The sequence below is a fragment of the Caloenas nicobarica genome, chromosome 21, assembly GCF_036013445.1.
Source record: "Caloenas nicobarica isolate bCalNic1 chromosome 21, bCalNic1.hap1, whole genome shotgun sequence".
NCBI lineage: Eukaryota > Metazoa > Chordata > Aves > Columbiformes > Columbidae > Caloenas > Caloenas nicobarica.
Window position 1 is genome coordinate 3,081,475 of NC_088265.1, and position 24,101 is coordinate 3,105,575.

The 24,101-nt window shown below is 56.0% G+C and overlaps 1 protein-coding gene across 1 annotated transcript; it reads left to right on the plus strand.

Moving 5' to 3' along the window:
- Positions 1–1,440: 1,440 nt before the first annotated feature.
- Positions 1,441–23,867, plus strand: MAPKAPK2 (MAPK activated protein kinase 2). Its single transcript, XM_065649551.1, has 10 exons — positions 1,441–1,891; positions 18,040–18,179; positions 19,842–19,906; positions 20,676–20,755; positions 20,861–20,987; positions 21,272–21,347; positions 21,453–21,577; positions 21,850–21,935; positions 22,060–22,140; positions 22,392–23,867. Exons 1-10 carry the CDS (start codon positions 1,643–1,645, stop codon positions 22,533–22,535), a joined length of 1,173 nt encoding a protein of 390 aa, XP_065505623.1. The 5' UTR covers positions 1,441–1,642; the 3' UTR covers positions 22,536–23,867.
- Positions 23,868–24,101: the final 234 nt, after the last annotated feature.

The window sequence follows — 24,101 nt, forward strand, 5'->3', positions numbered from 1 at the left end:
AAAACTGGCTTTTAAAATCATGAGCTGGCTTTTTTTTTTTTTTTTTTTTATAATGGGTGGGGTGGTTTTATTGGCTTAACTAAAAAATCTGAGAGGATGTTATTGATCACAGAAGGTGCTGGGCTGGCAGACGTGCACCAGACGCTTCTCACTCCGGTGCAGGCAGGTCCGCCTGTACATAGGGACCAGCAGAGGTTGTGGCTTTGTCTTCACTGTCCTGGCCTGTTCATGCTCTGGATTCTGCTTCTCGCGGCAGCTGCTTGCTGAGGACTTGGTGTGGGTCTTGTGTACCGTGGGCCTGGTTTTCTCTCTCCTGAATGCTGTAGTCATTTTCTTTTGCTATTGCTTTCCTTTAGTTGCAAATAGAAGAGGGAAGTCCCACTTCCACAGCTTGTTCTGTCCTTTGTGACACCAGTGAAACTGCTGACGTTGGTGTGGATGAATGGGACATGTCGGCCTCTCAACTGTGCTGCTCAGACTGGGCTTGTGCGTGTGGCTGGGCCTCAGGATATTGCTCTAGGCTCCGCTTTGTGCTCCCGGTATGGCTCTGGGTGCACTTCTTCGTCCCTGTTCCTCAGGGCATGCTTGCTGCTTTTTGTGGGACAGCTGGGTAGGAGAGGGATGAATGTCAAAAAACCCACATGTTCTTTATTTAGAAAACAAGGATTATCAGTGACAAGCAGGCTGTGCTTTTTATGTCCATAAACAAAAAGTCTTGATTTCCCATTGTGCTTCAGGTTAAGAAACGTTCACTGGATTTTGCTGGATGCCAGGCAGCTCCATGGCACGTTGCACCTCGGTGCAGATCCCTTCTCTCTTAGCTGTGTCTCTGTCTTTATTGGATTCTGGACTGGACATGGAAATAGGGGTTAATTTGTTACCGTCAGGACGGCCTTAATTCTTTTTGGACTGGTTTATCATCCCCTGCCTTTCACTTGATGCTCTGCGTGCTTGTGGTGGTGTTGACATCTCTCGTCTTCCCGGGAATATCAGTTATCGATGGAGCGATCAGTGAACACGGTGTTCGGGCACCGGCAGTTACCGACCCATCAGCGCTGTAGGGATGCTTTTGGGACACGGGGAAGACGCCAAACGTGTTACTTGGGTGTCACTGGTGGGGGGAGACTGGGAACAACACGACCTGTTGAGATCCCACCCCGTGTTCTACGAGAGCTGGAAAACGGTCGGTTGGGGAGCAGGCGGCTGCGACCCGCACCCGCCCGGTGCTCCCCTCTGCCCTCCCGATGTCCCGCAAGCGCTGAGAGCCCCCGCCAGCCCCCTCGGAAGCGCAAGAACCGGGCGGGGGAAGCGGCGGGACCGCGCTGCGCCGCCTCCCCGCGCCCGCCCCGTCCCGGCGGGCGCAGGCCCGCTGCCCGCCCCGCCCCGTCCCTCCCCCGGCGGCCGCGGCCGGCCGAGGCGAGGCGCTGACATCAGAGCCGGGCCGCGCCGGGAGGAGGAGGAGGAGGAGCCGCCGCCGCACCGGAGCGATCGCTCTTCTCGCGGCCGGGGCGCACCGGCGGGGGGCGGCGGCGGCGGCGCTGCTTCACCCCCCCGCCCCATCCCGCTTCCACGGGGCTCCGCCGGCTGCGAGTCCCGGAGCCCGCCCGCCCGCCCGGTCGGTGCGGCCCGCCCGCCGCCCGCCATGCTCTCCGGAGCGCCGCCGCCGCCCGCCGGCTTCCCCAACCCGCCGCCGCCCCAGCCGCCGCCGCCCCCGCCGCCCGCCGCTCTGCCCCACGGGCCGCCGCCGTTCCCGGGGAAGGGCGGCCTGCAGATCCGGAAGAATGCCATCACGGACGACTACAAGGTCACCACGCAAGTGCTGGGCTTGGGGATCAACGGGAAAGTTTTGGAGATCTTCAGTAAGAAGAGCGGGGAGAAGTTCGCTCTCAAGGTGCGAAAGGGGATTCGATATACCGGGGGTGTAGCGGGGAACCGGGACCGGACGGGCGGGCGGCTCCGGGCTGCCCCCGCCCCGCCGCGGAAGGGCAGGAGGAGCGGGCAGCGGCGGCGCTGCCTGACAGTGACGGAAGGTGTCTGCTGCGGGGCGGGGGGGCCGGCCGGGGGCCAGCGGGCAGCGACAGCGGGAACCGGGAGCGGGGCGTGTGGCCGAGCCGGCCGGGACAATGGAGCCGGCCGCTGCCCGGCCGGCCCGCCATGCTTTCATTTGTTTTGTTTTGTTTTTCCGCCGTTGAAAGCAGCGGGATGTGGCTTTCCGGCTGTCTGATGTAACATCTGGGTAGCCCACCTAGGGGGTCTGGAGCGGAGAGGAGCCGTCGGCCTGGCCGGTGTCACCCTGTGGGGTGGCATCTGGAAACGGGGTTTTTCCCTGCGCGGAGCCACTCGTAGCACTTTGTGTACATGTGGGCAGCTGCCCGGGTGTCCCTGTCTGCTGGCAGGTCACTCCGGGCTCCAACCGTCCGAAATAGTGCGTGACACCGAGCAGCTGTCATCCCCTGCTCCTGACCGGGAATATTTCAGTGTTGTTGTGTTTACCCTTTGTCCATAACTTTTTTTTTTGTTTGAAAGACACGTAGGTAAATAGCAGCTGCAAAGGTGTATTTTAGCACGCACTCGGTGATGCGACAGTTCCCTTGTTTTCAAAGGAGGTTTTGGAGCGCAGCGGGGAGCGCGTCTCCCTGCCGGAGGGACTTGGGGAAGTTTGAATGGATTCACGACACGCTGAGCGGCGCTGGGTGACGCGGGTACAGGCAGTCTGCGCGGCGGGAGCGCCGTGTTCTCCAGCATCCGTGCGATTTGCACCCACGCATGAGCTGTTCACACCCTCGGTGTTACCCTGAGAACCGTGAAGGCTACAAAAACCCCTACCTAAATCCATAACCCCCCACCTCTTTTGTTTTTAGAGCTGCCCGTCTGTTGGTATCTGGGATTCCTGACCTGAATGAATGAATAAACGAGCGGCTTTGGAGGCACAAGTCACACCGGGGGGGTGGTGAGGTCGGCAAGGGACAGTGCTGAACCCCTGCAGTTAAGGAGGGGGTTCAGTTGAGCAATAAAAGTTTGACTTTTCCTTTGGAAATGCAGGCATTTCTCATGAGTACTCTGAGATGACATGTATTGTCATCTCGTTTGGTTGGAAATCGCTGAAATCCTCTTCTGTTTTGACAGACGGGTTCCTCCTCGCTTCTGCAGTTGACTCAAGTATTTAAAGCGCAGATTCCAGCACTTCCCTTTTGTAGCCCTGAAAGGGGAAGGAGGGCAGAGGAGACCGAACGCCGGCGATTCCTCCCTGCCCCTGTAGGACGGTCGGGCCCTGGGGCTGGGGCCGTTATCCTGCCTGTACCAGGGGGTGGTGCAGCAGATGGGGTCAGGACTTAGTGCCGTGAGTCGTGTTCATTCCTCGGCCGTGCTGAAAAATGTCTTGCAGCGCAGGATTTCACGTTGTGATGTAGGAGCGTGGTGGTGCAGAATGTCTGCATGGCTCTTGGAAGGTCGGGCATATTCGATGCTGAATCTCTGTTTTGGAAAAAAGTTGGTCGTCTTCCCTCTGTCCCCTTCCCCGGCCTCTTCACACGTCCCTGCCGGGGAGAGAAGAGCTCAGTTGGGTGGTTGGATGCGTCTCTGGCTTTTCAAAGCACAGCACAGCTGCTACTGTAAGTGATTCCTTCCAGCCCCTTAAAAAGTGCTACTCTGTAAGTCTGGGCTCTTGGACGGACCGGTGTGTACCCAGCTCGCCTCGGTGAGTGCGAGCTGCAGGCGTGGGTAATTTGATTATTATATTTGGACTGAACTGCTGAGCCCAAACTCTGCGGGGTGACTGCCCTAGACGCGATGTGAGCTGACTTCATCCCCTCCTCTGGTACGCAGCCAGGATAACATCTCTGTTAGAGACCTGAGGAGAGGTATTTGGACCTGAATAACTCATGGGCTGCATCATTGTGGAAAGATGACCTAAAGCAGGATCCACAGAAATGATTGCATTGAGTTGTCATGTTTCAGATGATGCTTAAAAGAATCCTGATGGCCCGTCGCCAGAAGCCACAGCTGAACTCTCTGTGTGCTGCCTGCTTTGGTTGTGCAGCAAACCTTTCCATTCGGAACATTGCTCTTTACATTTACTGTTCCAAAATCTTTCATGATAATGCAATCCTGCACTGGAGGGAAACAATTGTATCTCTACCTGATATTAATGGTGTCTTCTGGTTATGCTGCACTTTCTTTTGGATCTTGAGCAGTTCCTATGCTGTTAAACCTCCTTCTCCCAAACAGAGAGCTGCGTTTGGATTAGGGTTTTGCTGAGAGTCGCTTTGCCTAAGCGAACTTTTCAGTGTTCCGGAAGAGTGTGAGCTTGGAGACACCATTCCAGCAGCAGTGAAAATGTTACAGCCAATTTTCTCCTCTGTCCAATGCAGTAGTCCGTGGCAGAGACGCATCATTAAATAAAATGTGTGCGAGTTGATGGGTGGTAGTTTAATTTGCGGTCTAGTACCTAGGTGAAAACAGGAGTTATTGTTTATTTTGCTAGTTTCCCACCCCCACTTCTATTTTATTTTTTTGGTATCGAGCAATACCTGAAGCGTGGCATCTCTGAATTATCTGATGGGAAGCAGGCCACTGACAGTCCCACTGACCCACGACTTGACCCTGTTTGATGCTCAGTGATTTACTGCAGGGCGAGGACATAAAGTCCGTGGAGAGGTGATGAACGGAACTGAAATGCAAAGTCTAGATGGTTTCTTTCCCCTTTCTTCTTTGTACCTTGGTGTGATTTACTACTAGGCAAAATGAGGCTTGTAATTTCTGTAAAGCCTGCTGTATGTAGGTCACTGCTGACCCGACTTGGCGTTGTTGGTTGTGGTCAGGCTGTTGGCATTAGTGACGCAGGCTGCGACGGTGGGGCTGGGAGCAAGGTCTGTCTCGTCTAATGCAAATTCCACTTCGAAGACTAATCTTTAGGCCGGATACTGGGCTGATGGCTGGCTCTCTTAGTTGGGTGAGGAAATCGGTAAGCCAGAGCGGAGAGCAGGGGCTGGTAATAGTGGATGGTGAGTTTTAATCTGTTGCACGCGTCACTTGATGGAGCTGTTCGAGGAGCGGGTTTCCTTTAAAACAAATTAGCAAACCTCACTCCTAACCCCAGCTTCAAAGCAGGAAATCCTCACCTGGACTGGTGAGCTTGGAAGAGCTTTGCAGGACCTTTGAGGCTGTTTGCAAACCTGCCCTGTTTCTTGAGCACTCTTGGTGTTTCGGGGCATGTTTGTGAAACACTCTCAGTCTCGTTCTCAGCCTCATCAGATAATCTGTGAGTGATGGTTCCTCTGGTAGAGAAGAAGGAAGGAGCCCAGTACTCGTGCGGTTTGTTATCCTCATAAATGCCTGTCGTGGAAACGGGGCAGGCGTCTCGTAGCTGAGAACGGAGCTGTGTGTCTGCTGTACTTCTGCTCCCCTCTCAGTGGGGGGATATTTTTTTCCTAACTCTACCATGTATTTTATATAACCAGAAATGTCTTTGCTGTGGCCTTCTGTGCAATCCATGGTCGAAAAGCTGTGGAAAGTGTAGCGCGATCACTGAGACTTTTCCAAGGCAGTGATTTATTGACCAAAGGAGTCTACTGACTCGGGGTTTGAGTTTATTTAAACCATTTAGGATTTGCCGTAATCTCTTCTAAATACGTTACATGTTCAGAGCAGTCAAACCTACCACTGAGAAGGACTGATAATGGCCTGGGAGCAGGGGCTTGGTTTTTCCTTTGGCACATGCTCAGGAAGTGGTGGGGTTCTTCCTCTTCATAATAATCTAATGCCATCAGCCACAGGTCTTACAAAAGCAGATCAATGTTTCCCACATTTTCAGAGGTGGGGAACAGCGATGCAGTGATTTACTGAAGGTCTTGTGGCTTGTCAGAAGCGAGACTGGGTTTAGGGGCTGAGCTGCTCGCTCCAGGATGAATCCTTCACTTGCAGCCATCCTGCAGGATGAAAATCCAGCCTCTGTGTGTGCGATGGAATAGCCCAGTCCAGCCAGGTAAAATGATTAATTCGTCATTCACACTGAGCTCCTGCTGGACTCTGGCAAGATTTCTGCCGAGGTGCCGGCTCTGCCTCCGGGTAGCGAGCGATGCAGAGCAGGTGCTGAGCTTTGTCAGACACGCGCTGCCTATTCCAAAGCATTTAAAGCAGTGTATAAATAATAATTTGAAGCTGCGCAGACTGAGAGCCAGGTCTCCTAGTGCGTTTGCTGGATGATGGGTAGGCACGGGTGATGAAAACTCCCAGAAAGGTCCTGCCTAGGAAGCCTGAAAGAGCGAGTCGATGACTTCTCTCTTCCCAGAACCCTCCAGGATATGCTCTGGGATCCGATGGGATGAACTCCTGATGGGCTGTGCGGGTGCGTGGGAGGCATCCGGAGGAGAGGCTGGGTCAGAAGCGGCCGTTTGACCAGTCCCGCGGCATGGGGAGCAGCGTGGCTCTGGCTTTGGCATCTCCCGAGCCTTCGTGGGGGGCTCACACGCCCCACACCGGGGCGGTCTGAGCGCCTTGCAGCAGAGGCAGTAGCTGATACTATTTTAAACCCGTCCCTTTTGCTGGGGTTTGCACTCTCTGCTGAGAGCCTGGGAGGAAAGAGCCCTCCTTCCTGAAGCAACCCTTTCCTCCAGACGTCACCGGCTTCCCGACGGCCCTCGCTCGGCTGCAGAAGTCAGGCTCCTCTCCAAGCACAACTGGCCCTGCGCGCCTGGCCTCAAGTTGCAGCATTCAGGCAGCATGACCTCACCTCCTGGTTTCCAAGAATAACGCGCTGCCTCCCCTCCGTCCCGCCGGGGCCGTCTGCAGCGGGCGAGGGCGGCTCTGCTGGGGCTCCGCTCTGGCCAGATGTCCCCGGGCAGCCGTGGTACGTTCAGCTCCTCTCCCCTTTGCGGGCAGGGGTGTGGGCAGGAACCAGGAGAGGGTCTGCTGAGCTTGCAGGCTGATTTTGGAAAACAGAGGGTTTTGCGGGGGGAGGATCTGTGAGGACCAAGGTGATCCCACCATCAGCTCCAGGAACCCGGCTCGAGCCCAGGCAGTCACATTGGGTCAGCGTTTCAGTGTGGTCCAGAGCTGTTGAGCATCGTGGTTGTCTCTGGTGGGGACATTGGATTGTAGAATCATAGAATCCCAGGATGGTTTGGGTTGGCAGGGACCTTCAGAACTCATCCAGTGCCCCCCCTGCCATGGGCAGGGACATCTGCACCAGCTCAGGTTGCTCAGAGCCCCGTCCAGCCTGGCCTGGGATGTCTCCAGGGATGGTTCAGCCACCAGCTCTCTGGGTGACCTGGGCCAGGCTCTCACCGCACTCGTAAAAAAATTTCTTCCTCGTGTCCAGCCTCAATCTCCCCCCACTTTAATTTTAAAAGCCCCTGAGACCTGTATCCCACTGAAAGCGGCCCCCATCCCCTCTGTGGATGCTCCTCATCTTTCCTGGCTGCAGGACGCTAAAATATATTCTCGTTTCAGCTCTGGCCAGCATGAGGACTGTGTGCGTGACCGGTGCCTGGAGGCTCGTTTTGGAGAGGACTCTCATCTCTCCGGCCAGTTCCCCTCCGGAGAAGGATGGGGAGCAGCGCACGGGGGTTAGAGCAGGGCACGCAAGAGTGAGTCTGAATGCAGAGAGCTATAACAGCCTTTTAAGCTGTTGTTTCTTTATACCTCATGGCTGAATCATTTCAAAGACTTCAGCCTTTTAAGATCTTACCGATTTGAGGTAGGGATTATAGTGACCGGAGGGTTTAATGGTTGCATTAACTTGGTGTTTACTTCATGGCCTCAGGAAGAGACTAATGGCCGTGAGTGCTGGTAGATCCCCCTGACCTAAAAGGACCTGATACATGAGCTTTGCTGGAGATTCTGTGAGCCACAAAAATGTCATTTGGAGGGTGGCGGGACGGTACCTGCCGTCGGGAGGGGGTTACAGGACGGGTACCAGCGCGGCTCCTCTCCGAGCGCTGCGGGGAGCACGTGGAGCTTCGCCGCAGCTCTGTCTTCAGGCTGGTGCCGCCAGGGGTGACGACAGCATCTTCCCGAGTTAGGGCGTTACGCCTGCTTTGCTGTGACAAAGTCCCTTCTCCCAGCGGAGAGGACAGGTGAGCACGTTGGCTTGAGTGGTTTTCAGCTGGCACGGCATTTGCCGTCATATGTAATGAGATTATTTAAGCTGTTGGCGTCAGGGCTGCATGCGATTATGTGCCTGGCTGGACCGGCGAGCTGTAGCCTAAACTAAAGTTCAAAACGCAAGCCCAGATCTGGATGTTCCTGCGGCGCCCAGCCAGGCTGGGGCTTTGCAGCTCTGCTCTTCCTAGATATCCTTACCCGGTTTGGGCTGTAGATTTGGGATCAGTGGAGGGATGGACTCATTTCCCTTCATCATAATTAACTTGGGTGCCTTGCTTTGTGTGGCTGCAGCCAGCTCCCCTGAGCGCTCCTCTTGACTTCAACCCTTCCAGCTCTGCTGGTCCCAGAAAAGGGGAGTACATTTGGCTCAGGGTTGTCGTCGCCATACGCATCTCGCACTGGAACAGGTTAAATCTGTGTCACAGCAGGTCAAGACTCTGTCCCAAGGGGTATAACACCTCCTGGGTTTCCATGGGGTGGACACGGGTGGGAACGTTCAGAGATGGAGCAGCCACTCTCTCCATCTGCTGCCCTCCTCCGGCCCCGGTACATGGCACCGAGCTGGGGCAGCCTCCTGAAAGGCTCCTCCGACCTCCTGCCAAATGCGTATTTTCAGGGAAATGTGGCTGGAACACACGCTGGGGCTGCTGCGGAAATGTGGCAGCTCAACCTGCAATTCCAGTAGCTGCAGCTTGTTGCTTCTTGTGCCCGTAGGTGCGGGTGGGAGCTGGGTGCGAGCGGTGCTGCTTGGAAGCGGGGACAGCATCCATGGCATCTGAGCTGGGCTGGGGGAAAAGCAGATACAATCAGAGCCAAACAAACCAGAAAGTACGCATAGTTATCCTCAGCCTACTTTGAGGGGAAAAAAAAAAAAAGCAGAGGGGGAGCTGGTCTGGGAGCAGGGATATGGTTTTATTTTTGGTAATAACGACAGCCTTATTGCATCTACCAGCTCAGTGTTTAAGACTGCTTCAGGAGAGTTTTAACATACTATGTATTCGCTTGTTTTAGCAAAAAGGCGTCACCTGCAGAGCACTGGCTCCCGTGGCCCCGCTGCTCGGACACGGCCGGGCCACAGGAGCCATGGGGCCACATTGTCACCTGTACCAGCCTCCGCCCGCCCGGTCCCCTCCAGGCTCTGCTGTGACTCCCTCCTCCTCTGCAGCCATTTCACAACCTCCCTGCCCATCGCGCTGGGCAGATTGCGCAGAAAACCCCGGCGGCTCTTGCGCAAGTGGCTGCCGTGCTGGGAAGGGCGGGCTTGCCAGAAAGTTTAAACCCGGCTTATCTCCTGGAAGTCCTCGGAGCTGCGAATCTGATGGTTTTGAGTGGGTACCTCCCGTGCCATGGGCAGTGCTGGTGCAGGGCATGACTGTTTTGGGGAGCCTGGGGGTGTTGCGGCCGTACCCGCCTGGGCTCCCAGAGAGGACACTTTCTCCTTGCTGGCCTAGGAGCTTGGTAGAGACTCGCCGAGGTGTTTATTTTTGTCCACAGTGCTTTTCCTTGCAAGGAGCAACCCTGTTCCCAGCGTGAGGGTCCGTGCGTTTGTGTCACTGGGGCTGCTGGAGCCCCGGGGTGGGCGGGTGGCCGAGCCGCACAAAGGCTGCCCTGTCTGCTCTTTGGCTCCCCACAGCCCTAAGCCCTTTTCCTGAATAAGTAGGATTGAAAAAGCTTAAATTCGTACAAAGCGGGCCCTGGGAGCCCCTGGGCAGCCCGGAGAAAGCAGCTTCTCCCCGTGCCCCGGGGCTGCCCTGGGGTGAGCTGGTGTCAGTAAGGCTGTCTGTCCGTGGGGTTTCTTTTTAAAGGCTGGGTATGGGAATGCCTGAGATGAACAGCCTGGCTTGCTGGAGGAGCAGCAGTAGCTGCAGGAGGAGGTGGTTTTGTTAGTTTGTTTAAATAGCCCTGCTTTTATGCTTTTATCCCCCTTTCTATTCTAATCTACCAGGCAAAACGTGTCCAGAGCATTTGCTGTCTGTTCTGTTTGGTGAAAATCACGGAGCCTGCTGGTCAACGCTGTCTAGCAGTGGGGTACTGGGCGTCCGTGGGAGGATCAGCGAGCCTTTCCCAGAGTGCCTGTGGTTTTGCTGTATATTGAAAGGATGCAAGGGCGTAAAACCTCTGCTATGGACCCCTCCCTCTGTGCTGGTTTCTGCTGGGCAGGATCTCTTTGTGGGAGCAGCCTTTAGAGACCGGAGTTTCCCTCCTGGTAACACCGAGAGGCTGAAGGTTTCCCCTGCGATGGCGTTTTTGGAGGTGTGCGCACCCAGGCGCCTCGCGATGAGTTTTGCGTGCTTGTTGGCTGAGGTATTTTGAGGTTACGATGCTGGTGGTCTGGTCCAGGCTTTGCCAAACCCCCTGGGCTCTGCGGCTGCTGCCAACAGGTGCCGTGGAGGCTCTCGGGGCTGCTGAAAGCCTGGAGGGAGCTAATAATAACCCCCGTATCCCCAGAGCTTTCATGAGGTGCCAGCAGGATGCGGAGAAGGGCTTTTTAAAAATAGAAATGCAACTGTGTTTTCCTCCCAGCTGCAAGAGTTTAAGGATGGCTGGGGTGTGCATCCCAGTCTCCTCTCCAGGATATGTTTGCTGTGCCCTGGTGGTGACAAAGCCTGTGACGAGGGTGAAACTCTACTGAACAAACAGCCAAGGAAAGGGCAGAACGGTGCAAAATGTGCTGTCGTCACCAGGCTCCCGGGTTGTGTAAATAAACCCCTCCTCAGGCTTGGCACGGGTGGAGGAAACCGTGCCGCTTCCAGTGCGGGGGGTGAATGGCGCTTCAAGAGTGGTTGGCCTCCATGTGGCTCTGTGTTTTGTTTTTCTTTAAATATATATATTTCAATATACATTCATTTGCACCGCTCCAAGATCAGTGGAGGTTGGGCCCGTCCGTCCGTCTGTCTGTCTGACACGCAAGGGAAAGCCCCCGGCCGTGCTGTGGAGGTGACAATGTGCCGTGCCTGGGGTGAGAAGGTCTTTTTTTTTCTTTAAAAAAAAAAAAAAAAAAAAAAAAATTTTCCAGCTGTGCCTGTGGGAGGGAAGTGCAAAGGACACAGGTCAGCACTGAGTTAATGGTTTACATTAGTGTTTGTTTCTGTATTAATCGTGCCTGCGAAGATCAACCACTTCCTATCATAAAAGCACATATGTGCACTTTTCCGTTCACGAGCCCGGCAGCTCCGGTGGGAAATCTGGCGATGGATGGGGCTTGGGGAGGGGTTGGAAGGAGGAGCTGACCCCGTCCCCGAAGCTTTGCAAGGAGGCGGCAGTAAGGGGGCTGCACGTGGAGCAGATCCGCTGGCACAGCCGCGTCTCGCATGAAGATATCTGCTGCATCGTGACCTGCTCTGTCCCCACTGGGTTCACAGGGAGGTCCTGCTTTGGGTGGTGGCTCCATCGCTCCGGCCCAGTCTGCTCCCTGGGACCTCCTGGGATGTCCCCCTGTGTGGCAGGACACGATGACACTGTTCATCCGTGGCTAACGCCTGGGCTGAGATCTTGGCCTGGTGCATCCTGGAGAGACGAGTATCAAGTGAAAAAATACATCATCACCAAAACCCAGCGCTGCTTCTGATGCGCAGGGAGAAGGGGATGATCCCCAAATGAAAACCTGGGACTGAATGGGCCCCTAAATTTTGTTTTTCTCAGATAAGTGAAGCTGAAACTATCTATTTCTCATCATTAAACACCAGCTTCAGCCTGCGCTGATGCCGTGAGTCAGCGGGGATGCTTCGTGCTGCTGCCTTATTGCCATTCACCTGCTTTGACTTTTCCCTGCGAGTTTCGCAGCTCCCTCCCACCTGTCCCCTCCCTCCGCCCTCGTCCCTGATGTCCCCGTCATGCTGGTGGCCCTCCCCTCAGCATCCAGGGTGCTGCCCCTGGGCACCCGCTTCGGAGCTTCATCTCCTTGAAATCGATGTGCGAAATAATATTTTTGCTGCAGGGAAATGGGTCTTGCGGAGCAGGGCTGGCTGGGGAGGAGCACCCCGATTGCATGGGGGGCACGGGCCCCTGGCAGGTGGCTCTTATTTAAGCCCAGGCTTCTCTTCTGCTCTTCGCCTTTGTGTGCCTGGAGAGGCTTTTGTTGCAGCCTGAAAAGGCTGAATAGCTTGCTGCATCTGTCGCGGGGGAGAGTGGGGTGAGGACATGCTCAGCAGATGCCCTGGGGAGGGGGTGGCTGTGGGATGGGGGGTCCTAAGCATCCCCCGGTGGGCATGGACCCCCCTGGGAGCTGCAGGCAGGGGACCCCGCAGCACCCAGGGCACGGAGGGTTGTGCAACCAACTGGTGCCGCGGGTCTGCTTGTGCAATCGCTGCTGCTTCCCGCGCCCCGTTTCCATCCTCTGCCCCTTTGCAAAATCACCCCCAGGAGCAGGGACAAGGCTGCACACTCCAACATCTGCCTCTGCCAGCATGCTGGCTGCTTCTGCTGGGGTTTGTAGGGTTTTTAGCTCGCCTCTCGCACACACAGCATCTTTGTGCCTGCCTTATTGCTTGTCTGCGGCCATGCGGGGCCAAAGCTTTCCCTCGATAGCTCCAGGTCTTCCTCTGATAATTCGGGCTCGGAGAATGCGGCCGAGCAGCTCAAGCGTGTGTGTCAGTTCGCGTTTGCTCGGCCTGAATTGCGTCTCTAGCCTTGCTCGCTGTTTGTCGCTCTGTCTAATCTAAATAATTCTCTACTGCTGGGATGCTTTTTCCAACATCTCCATCTTCCCTGTGGCCAGTGAATGTGCGGGATGACCTTTTGTTCACAGAGGTGGGGATGAAGCCACGGCACTCGCGTCCTGCCCGAATGGTCAAAGCCTCAGCATCCACCTGGGTGCTGGTGGCACCTCCAGAAGGTGGGGAGCTGGTGGCTGGTCCTGTCCTGCCTTGCAAAGCCTGAGGCTCTAATGAAGCCACCACCACTGGGGAGCAGCAGCCACTCTTCTAAATAGTCACCCCAGCATGGGATACGCTGTGGGACCCACGTGTAGTGGCTCCTCCGGACACGTCACCTCTTCTCTCTGGCTTTCCCTTCGTAAAATCAATGTGAGGATGAGGCTTTTGGAGCTTAAAGCTCTTCAGACAGGGGCTGTCTGTGGCTCCGTGTGCGTGGGGAGAGCAGAAATTACCCTCAGCTTCAGAAAGCACCGTTGCCTCTGTCTGAGCGCTGCTGGTTGTGGTGGATGTGAACAGTGGGGCTGGGGTGAATGTAAAGGTTTATATGAGAGCCACGATGATGTGGGGGAGGTTTCCTGAGCTGCATGTTTAGTCGTTATGCATTGTGATTGAACCATGAATTTCCCTGTGTTTGGTAACATAATTCTTCTTACGGGCTTTGGGACTCGTGATTTTATTTCTCTTCCCTAGTTAATAAGTGGTAAAAGCAGAACGGAGCCTTGCTGCTTCCATGCCCTTCTGCTGCTTGCTCCCTCCGAACCGTCTTCAGCAGAGGCTGGAGCAGCTTTGGGGTGATTACCTGTGGGCTCCCCAAATGCACTGGCATTAAAGGCAGAAAAAAGACACGGGACACGATCAGCTTGATCCAGGTCCCCCAGGGCTGTGTCTCATCGGGTGGGCGCGGGGGGCGATGGGGCTTTGCCTTCCCGGCGCTGCGAGGTGGGAACAGCCTGTGCAAAGCATCCAGCGCCGGCTCGACAAATGTGTTAAGTAGCTGACGCCAGCTGGCAACTAGTTCGCGTGGAAAGATGAGAAGAGGCAAATCCTTTGAAGAGAAACCCTTTGACTTTATTAGGAAAAAATGCTCCTTGCCCCGTGCTAGGGGAACCTGGGGCTCGTGTGTGCGGTCTGGGCAGGGGAGCCCCTGCTCTGCTTCCCTGCGGATAACTTGGGAGGGTGACAGCCTGCCCTTTCTTTGCTGTAGGTTTATTTTTATTGCAACTTAAGAACGGTTTATTTTAACCCCCCTGGTGCAGGCAGGTTCCCAGGGCAGCTCCTCGGGGTGCGGGCGCGCTCCTGTTGCAGGGGGTTGTCGGAGGGGCGGTCGCCACGCAGGGCAAGGCGTGTGGGGTGTGCTGCTCCGCCGGGAACCGAGGTGTGATCAAAATAGACGGGGAAATAAAAATACCCGCCCTGCGAGAGCAGCTGGAGCCAGAGCACAGAGGGGCAGCCCTGGAAAACGAACAGCTCGGCGTGCCGGTATGTGCCTGATCCTCAGTTTTCATGGAAATCACCCGTGGGGGGGTGAGTTTTCCCTCACAAGCTCCCGGACGGGTGTGTTTTGCCAATCTGAGCGGGCGCGGCGTGTTCTCATGGCTCGCCGAGGGGCAGCAGCGTTTGGGGCTGTGGCGGCGCCCGCGGCGGGTGACAGCGGGATGGGACGGTGTGGTTCGGAGCTCCCGCCGTGCCGGCGGAGGAGGGAGCTGGGAGCCCGCCGTGATTCACGGCTCAGCATCCCGGGAGGAGGCGGCGCGACTGAATCAGCCGTGCCAGAGGAGGACGCGCGCGGGCGAGGGAACGTGAGCGGCTCCGGCCCCCGTGTTTTCTCTGGCATCTTCCTTCCTTCCTCGCGCCCACCCGCCTTCGCTGTGCTTGGTGTGAGATGATGGGGGGAGGGAAATTTAGCTCTATGTGCTGCCAAGAACTGCGACAGACCCCTCAGCCCTTTTTTTTTTTTTTTTTTTTTGAGCTAAATCTCATTTTTGGTGGCCGTGGGGAGCAGCAGGGCTGGCCGGAGCCCGCTCAGTTTGCAGCCCCATTTCTTGCACTGCGGATGCAGCTTGACGAGGTTTGGGTTTGCTGGGTGGTGCTGTCCCCCTGCAGATGCCCCCATGAGCTGTTTTGTTTTCCGAAGCTGTTTCTAGGGTTTGTCTTTCAAAGGTGATGAAAAGCCCAGAGCTGCTGGAGGAGCCCAGGAAGAGCTTTTCTGCCAGGGGTTCCCAAGCACGTAGGGACAGGGGCTGCACCGTCCGCTGATGCGACTGGTTTTGGAGCCCTCAGCTTGGGGGTTTTAATGAAGCTAATGAGCGCATTTAGCTTTGCACATAACTAATTTCTCTCGCAGCATGCAGTGGCTCCTGGGGGAGCTGGGCTGAGCCAAGGCACAGAATGGTAGCAAACGCCGTCTGCCGAAATCTCGGAGATGTCAAGCTGCTGCGAGGAGAGCTGAAATGAGGCTGAAAGCTGAATTTCTTCCCTAATGGCGATGAGGATGGAGCGGCCCTTTCCCTGCTCTCCCTCCTTTCCCGCAGGCAGGTGGCCTGGTGGGAAGCAGAGAGGGGACAGTGCAGAGCTCAGGGGTGCCACAGCTTTCCTGGCTGCCCCGTCACACCTACCGAAGGGACAGCAGGACACGGAGAAACGCTCTGATGAGAAGAGGTTCAAAGACCTGCACCGGCTGCAAAGCTACATCTAAGGCACCTAACCCCCCATCGAGGGAAATGCTCGCAACTCGTCTGTGTGTGAATGAGCCACCTCTGCAGTGCTGCCCTTGTCCCCTGTTCTGGGGACACTTGTATAACACCGGGATCCGGTTACCGCCCGTGGCGGTGCCCGGGGTGTTGGTGCTGAAGCCCTTCTCTCCTGCTCCGGTGAGAGCAATGCTTCCCATCTGAACTAACAAAGAGTCTGAACTCCAATGAGCCCTCCCTTGGAAGGGAAACAGGAGAATAAGAGAGATGGAAAAGCTGAACTGAGAGCAGCTGTGGGCTGCCGGGGGTTTCCAGGGGGTTGTGCATCTGCTGCCGTCTCCCCTCTGCGAAGGGTTAACTCTGGCTGTGTTCTGGATTGCCGCGGTTGCAAAATCTCCTGCTTCTGAAGCTGCTGGGAGGGGACAGTGACCCCAGGCTGGTACCCTCAGCTGGTGTGGCACGGGGGCATTTCACCCTTGCTGAACCTTGGGGAAACATGAGGTGCTTTTCCCGTCCCAGCCTCCTCGTTGCGAACCAAGAAATATATGGTTTGGGCATCGCCACATCCCTCCCGCATCCCCCCACCGCAGTAACAGCCATCCCCGCGCAGCCTGCTTGCATTTGGCCTTCAGCTCCCTGTTGCCACACTGTCACCTGCCACCGGGAACACGTCCTAAATAGACCAAATGATTCTCTTAATGAGGTTTCATTTGCTCCTCTGCCAGGCGGGTGAGCAGCCTCTCCATCCTGCGTTTGCAGAGCGCAGGGGCAGCCGTTTGCTCGCCCGCGGGTGCCTGAGTACAAAAGCAAATGTCAGGGCTGTGCTGGTACAGGTAATGGGGACTGCTGCCTCCTAGTTCATTAGAAATACAATTAAGCCCCTTTAAAAGTGCTCTGAGTGGCCTCTAAAAATTAGAGATGTATTTCTGTACATCTCTTGTTTGTCTTGTGCAGAATGATGTTAACTGTCGGCTTCCTGCTGTTCAATTTTCCCAGCGCATAATTACAAAGTGGTTTTTTTCTTTTTCTTTTTTTTTTTTTTTTTTTTCTCTTCAGTTTCCTGGCTCCCTGTGCCAGGTTGCTCGGGAAGGAGCTGCAAATAACCACCAAGCTTTTCTCCAGGCCCCTTCCCTGCCTGCGCGGCTGCTGGGGAGGCTGGCGCTGCGCTCACTTATTGCTTCAGCAGGACCTGGTTTTTAGGGTAATTAAGCAACGGAGGAGCAAGGAGGGGCTGACCAGCCTCCTGCCCTGTCTTCCTTTCAGCCGAGGCTGTTGGTGCAAGCCATGTAAAGTGGTTGTGCAAAGGGTGGTTGTGCCAGACCAGCAAAGCATCCGGGGGCTGATGCTTTTCCACTCGCCATCTGGGCGCTTTCCGTCACCGAGCAGCTCCCAGAGAGGACAGAGGGGCACGAAGTACGTTTCTGTGTCTGGCTCGGTAAAATGACCAAACCTGCTGTTTCCTGCCGCTGCACACAGGGGTGGGATGCGTTTCCATGTGCCCCCACCTGCTGCAGCGCCAAGGTGCAGATCTGCTCCTGCAGCTTTCGCCAATCCTGGCCCCAAGACCTGCTGGAGACAGGAAGGAAAATGAACTGTACTTAAGATAGACACGTTTGTTTGCTCTATATTTAGGAGTTTAATAATTAAGGCTGGTTGTTTATCCTGACAAACATGGTAATTAATAGGCTGTGGCAGACGAGCAAATCCTTCCTGCACCTGGGAACTGTGGGTTGTCCCTGGGAAGGGCAAGAGCTTCATTAAAGAGCTGCTGCTGCTTGTGAGAAAAGCTGCTATTTTTAGGGAACATCTGGCGGTTCGCTTTGTTCCCTCCCCAGGCACATGTGACTGGGTGCTGGTGGCCTCTGAATTGTAGAATTTTAGAATCATAGAATCATTTTTGTTGGAAAAGACCCTTGAGATCATTGAGTCCAACCGTTCCCCCACCCCTGGCACTGCCCCATGTCCCTGAGAACCTCATGTCCGTCTGTCCAACCCCTCCAGGGATGGTGACTCCAGCACTGCCCTGGGCAGCCTCTTCCAATGCCCCACAGCCTTTTCCAGGAAGAAATTGTTCCCGATATCTGGTTTTGTGCCTGGCACAGAGCAGGAGGGTCCCGCCAGCCCCATGGAGCAGGATGATGATGTACAGGAGGTGACGGGTGGGCAGCGCTGCCAGGGGGGCTGCGAAGGGGAGAGCAAGGATGCTTGGTGGCACCCAGGGGTGCAGCGGTGTGGGTGCCAGTGTGCAGAAGCTTGCTCATAAATGCAGTAAGATGTCTTGCTGGTTGGTGGCACAGGCTGGTTGGGCACCTGGGAGGCATCTTGGAGGGCAGGGAGGCGGGATAAGCTTTTACCAGCCTCGGAAGGGAGGGCAAGGATCTTATGAGATTGGGTGGCTTCGCGCTCTTCCCACTAGATGGGGATGGTGGCATTGCAGAGCACGCCGGAGCTCGCCTCGATGCGCCCGCAGGGAGCACCCACGCTCACCCTTCGCCCCTGTGTGTGCTCCGGGTGGGCGCTGTGCTAGCGGGGTGTCGCAGCCTGGCTCTCCTGGGGGGTTTGGGGCTCACGGGGTCTCGCTTCTCTGGCAGATGCTGCAGGACTGCCCGAAGGCCCGCAGGGAAGTGGAGCTGCACTGGAGAGCATCGCAGTGCGCGCACATCGTCCGCATCATGGACGTCTACGAGAACCTCTACCAGGGGAGGAAGTGTCTGCTCATTGTCATGGAGTGGTGAGTCCCCGGCGGTGCCGCTGCAGGTGGGCTCTCCCCACCGGAGCACCTGCAGCCCTGCTGGGAGATGCTAAAAAGGGGGGTGAGCACCTTCCCGCGTGGCTGTCGGGGTGCTGGGGACCCTGCTGGGAAGCAGCCCACGAGTGGTTGGGGTGCTCGCCCTGGATGCGACGCTGCACCGCTGGCGTTGGAGGGACGGCGGGAGCTGTGCTGGCTCTGAGTCATTCTGAAAAAACTCGCTCGGCTCTCAGGATGCTTCAGGCCTGTGGTTATTGCTGCAGATAGGTCGTAACCAGGCTCGCTTTGGCCATTGAAAGTGGGGGTAGTCAGCGGGTTCCTGGCACCCCAGCAGCCTGCGGCGGGGTCTGCTGGGCAGCGCGCAGCCAAGCTGAGCTGGTGCATCTATTAACGCTGCTGCAGCCCTTGCAGCAGCAGTTGAGCGACTCTGGTTCGGGTAGATGTTTGATATAACCTGGGGAGGAGGAGGAGGAATGAAGGGGAAAGTATTGAAACCACATCCCAACCGCAGCTGTGATTTGATGCAGCTTCCTTGCCAAAACCTCTCCTCTGGCAAGCCGGTAGGTCACCTGGGGGGGCAGCGGGTGCAAGGAGGTTCGCCGGCAGCCGCCCGGGCGGCTCTTGTGTGGGAAGAGGCTTCTGAGAACCACGCTGGGCGCCCGGGGATGCAAAAGGTTTGTGCGGCGCATCTGCTCGCGCAGGAAGAAAGCAGTAGTTGAATGGTAGGAAAGGAATCCCAGGGGCAGTGACAGCTCCCGGCAGCGTGTCTCTGCGGTAGCTCCCCGCGGTCTGAGGGATGCTCTGGGTGTGATGCCCGTCACAAGGCACCGTTTGACTTTCAGCGTGAGCACATGTGTCTCCTCGTGCGCTCCATGCAGCTGCGCTCTATGTGTATTGCAGATGTCCAGTGAACGTCAAGGGCGCTGGCGGGAGGTGCTGTCTGTGCTGGGAAAGCCTGAAAGCGTTTCTGCTCGAGTTAGATAAGGCAGGGACAGGAAGCTCTGTTATCCCTGTTGTCATGGAGTATTATCCTTGATCTCATTCCTGGTCTCTCTGGCAGCCGAGTTTTTCCTTGGGGTACCTGTGGAGGGAACACCAAGGTTTCCGTGGTTTTTCTCCAACACCTTACGTGAGAGCTTGCTCTGCTGCAGCGGGGTTCATTCTGTGCCTCTCCCATCCCATCCACGAGCCCATATCAATACAACGATTCTATGATACTGCTGACGCCTTGCCCGAGCCACAATCTTTGCTCAGCACTTCTGCACGGGGTTAGCACGCCGGCAAGGCGGTTGGCTTGTGAGCAAAACGAGGCCAGGTGTACCGGGAGCACTCTCGCCACGTTCGAGCCGCGTTTGCTGTCTTTACTGTAAATGTTTTTCTGCGGGCTGGTGGGCAGACCACGTCCGGTTGAACCTGGTGTCTCCACCGCCAGTGTGAAGCCTCTGCCCTGATCTTTTCTGGAAGGAGGAGGCTCTGAGATGCCCCGTGCTCAGAAACACCGACCCGAGGGCTTGGATGGAGAAAGGGGTTTGTGTCTTGCTGAGCTGGTGCAGCTCCCGGCTGAGCAGCAGAGGTTTCGGTTCCGCTTGCGCCGGGGTGCGAGACGGGCACCGCAGCATCTCACACCTCCTGCTTCTCTTCCAGCTTGGACGGTGGGGAGCTCTTCAGCCGAATTCAAGACAGGGGAGACCAAGCCTTCACAGAACGGGGTACGGAGCCTGCGGGGACCTGGGTTTTCATCTTTAGACCATTTCTTGCTGGTTATAGGAGTCTCTGGTCCAGCCCGTTCCCTCAGTTGCTCTTTTGAGTTCCCAGCTGAGTTTTGTGCTTGGGGAATGAGGAATGTGGGTGCAAGTGGCCCTGCTTTTCACACTCAGTTGAGAGCAGGATTAGGGGATGTTTTCCCAGCTGTGCCTGCGCTTTGTCCATCCCGTGACAGCACCGGCAGGAGCTTCACTGACCTTCAGAAACACCCGCTCTCCCTCCGAAAAATGACGACCAGGTCCAGTGGTTCTCATAGGTCTCATAAATCTCATCCCCTCTGCTCCTGTGCCCATGAAAAACGCCTGCACAAGCCAAACCCTGAGCCTGTTGGCCCCACATCCCACAGGGAGCAGCTTTCCGAGCTGGTTACCCTGTGGATTTGGGGTCCCTGGTGACGCTGGGGGCCAGATCAGCTCCCCCCACCCTGGAGCAAACCCTCTTTGGGGCTTGTGCGGTTGGGTTTTGGGCTCAGGGGCTGGACCCTGCCCCATCCCTCCTCCTGGGAGTTTCTCTCCTCTTTACTGCAGGTTCCTGACCCAGGGGTGGGTGCCGGGGGTGGTTCTACTTCGAAAGGGGGACTTTGGGCAGAGGAAACCTCTTTGGCCTCAGCCAGGCTCTTTGGCTCCCAGACTGCAGAGTAACCCAGGAGCAATGCTTGTTTTAACTTGCTTATAAAGCTTTCTGATGTTTGTTTGTTTGTTTTTCCTGCTTCAGAGGCTTCAGAGATAATGAAGAGCATTGGGGAAGCCATCCAGTACCTACACTCTATCAACATCGCACACCGGGATGTGAAGGTACCATCCTAAATACTTGCCCAGCGATGCCGAGCCCCACCTGGCCCATGGCGATGCTGCGGCTGCTCTGGCTCTGCTGCTCACTTCTTCCCCATCTTTTCACAGCCCGAAAACCTCCTGTACACCTCCAAAAGGCCCAACGCTGTGCTAAAACTCACGGACTTTGGCTTTGCTAAAGAAACCACCACGCACAACTCCTTGGCCACCCCGTGCTACACGCCGTACTACGTGGGTAAGTGGCTGGCGGGGTCCGAGCCGGCAGGTTCGCAGGGCTGGAGGGCAGAGCCGAGGAGGGTTGGATGGTGCTCAGCCCATCACCTCTGTGGCTGAGGCTGCGCGGGGCTGCAGGCGGATCTTAGTGACTCCGTCATAGAATAGTTTGGCTTGGAAGGGACGTTTAAAGGTCACCCAGTCCAAGCCCCTGCAATGAGCAGAGACGTCTTCACCCAGACCAGGTAGATCCCTCTCGCCTGGTGCTGCCACTTTGACTCAGGACTTTATTTCTCTCTTTACCAGCCCCGGAGGTTCTTGGCCCAGAGAAATACGACAAGTCTTGTGATATGTGGTCGCTCGGAGTCATCATGTACATTCTGTAAGTCCCACGGGTCCCTCTCCATCCTGGTGGGGTCAGAAGCCCATGGGGGGGCTGAGACTTTTGGGGCAACACGCTGACTTTCTGCTCCCCATCCCGGCACAGGCTATGCGGGTACCCCCCTTTCTACTCCAACCACGGCCTGGCCATCTCACCCGGTATGAAGAAGCGAATCCGAATGGGCCAGTACGAGTTTCCCAATCCTGAATGGTCCGAGGTGTCGGAGGAAGGTAAATGCGGTCCCCGTGACGGCGTGTCCCCAGGCTGGGGTCTCCTGCTGGGGTCAGCCCCAGGCTGGGGGGAGCCTGGGCATGTCATGGGTCACCTCTTGGTGATGCAGCAGCTTCGCCTCTCTGCTCAAGAGGCTTTCGCTGAAGGGTTTGACCAGGGTGAGTTCTGCGGCATGGAGGGGATGGGGGGTGCGTGGGGCCACTGGCGGGTGTTGGAGCACAGGATGAGTCCCCCCGGGAGCTAATTCCCAGCCTTACGCAAACCCTTCCAGTTAAGCAGCTGATCCGTAACCTGCTGAAGACGGACCCAACCCAGCGCATGACGATAACGGAGTTTATGAACCACCCTTGGATCATGGTGAGTGCGGGGTTGATGGGGATGGGGATGAGGATGGGGATGGGGATGAGGATGGGGATGGGGTGGGATGGGATGGGATGGGATGCCTGCAGCTCCCAGCTCACGCTCCTCCGCTCTCTCGCAGCAATCCATGCAGGTGCCCCAGACCCCGCTGCACACCAGCCGCGTGCTGAAAGAGGAGAAGGATCTGTGGGAGGACGTGAAGGTAAAACCTCTCTCCGTGGCTGCTCGCAACTCTCTGTGCCACCTGGGGACTGTCCGCTTCTGCCTTCTCATCGCAAACTGGGCTGATTCGCGCACGGCGTGAGCGTGCTGGCTCCTGGGGGCTGGGAAAACTGGTGGTGGGATGCTCAGACCCTGCTGTGATTTGTTCCTATGGGGGTTTGCGGGGGAGAAAAAGGGTCCCAGGGGGCACAGGGCTTTGCTGACGGCGCTGCCTGTGCCCCCTGCCCGCAGGAGGAGATGACGAGCGCGCTGGCCACCATGCGAGTGGACTACGAACAAATCAAGATCAAGAAGATCGAAGATTCCTCGAACCCTTTGCTGATGAAGAGGCGGAAGAAAGCGAATCCCACCGAACCCGCCACGCTCCCACACTGAGGGTGCCCCGCGCCCACTGGCCCTTGAGAAAGCAATAACTATATATATATATTTTTTAAGAAAAAAAAAGACAAAAAGAGACAGACTGTTATATCAAGCGCATGGAATTCAGACATTTTTACCAGACTAGTTATTTTTAGCTACTCACCTGTGTTTCTGACCTTTCTGGAGCAGGTGGTAAGATCCCCCCGTCAGATCCACATGTTTCGGCTGGAGGTTTTTGTCCTGTAGGTGAACACTGCCGATAATTGGATTTTTTTTTTTCTTTTATGAAACAGTTTTGATTTTTGTTTTCTTTTTTCCTTCCTTCCAAAGACATGGAAATTCCTGTGGTGACCTTTTTAGGGTATATAATGTATAAATATTTTTTAAAAACTACTGTAGAGCTGAAACCCAGACAGCGTGTTCCCTGTGTGAGTGCTGGTTAGAGATGGGCTTCGGGCTTGGGAGGGGGTCGGGGGGGACAGGGAGGGACAGCTGCCTTGTCCCCATCCTACTGTGCATGGCAGGGCTGGCACGGAGGGGTCCCCGTGGCCACCGTGCTGCTTTGCTGGCCTGGAAAACTGCTGCTTTTAAAGCAGGGTAGCCAAAAAATAACCCCCCCCAACCCCTCCCTGACCTGGAAGCCTTGACTCTAGCTGGCGGCGCGCGGGGCTCCTGCCAGCACGGTCTGTGTGTCTGTCTGTGCGTGGCGTGTGTGTCGTGTCCGTGGGTGCGGAGCTGCCCGTGGCTCCCCCCGCCGTGGCTGTACCTGTGCCTGGAATCCAGTTCTGACCTCAGGGGGGGACGGGGAGGGGGGGATGAACAGGAGGTCAGGACCCCCCCACATCCCCCCCACTTTGCAGGGGCGTGGGGAAAAGATGCTTCCCCACCGCCTGCCCCAGCCCTGGGGACGATGCTGTCCTGGGGGGTCCCCGGGGAAAAGCAGGTGGCGATGGTGCAGGGCTGTAGCTTGAGCTGGGACAGCAGCACTGTCCCCTCCCTGGCCAGGGCCGGGGGTCCTGCTGCCCCCCCTCCCCGGTTTGGCTCCTGCCAGGGGGCTGGGAGCGATCCTCTGCTCCCCAGAGCAGGATGGCTGCTCTGAAGTCTTTAGTCCATGAATTATTATTATTATTATTATTTGTCATAATGTTTCACTGCGTTAAATGTGTTTGAATGGAGAAAAAAATTTTTTTAAGGCAATGTTTAGTTTTTAGGCGATCTTTTAGACACTGTATGGAATTGTAATTTGTTTTAAAAACCAGTTTTTATCCCTCCTTTTTTTTTTTTTTTTTTTTTTTTTAAAATTTTTTGTCTGTTGGCTTATACTAATCTTCCCGGTCTGCTCTTCAGTCCTTTGGATTAAAGACACTTAATGCGTCACCCAGTCTCTCCTCCTTGCTTGCGTGGCTGTGAAGAAACACCCCGATGCTCCAGGCTGGGCAACCACTCACCTGATGTCTTGAAATTGCTGCTTTCTTTTTTTTCCACCAAAGAGGCTGAGCTCCCCCAGGTTGTTCTTTAGGGTTGCTCCAGGGACAGAAATGCTGCATCCCTTTGCTTGGGGCCAGTCGCTTGAGATCTCGT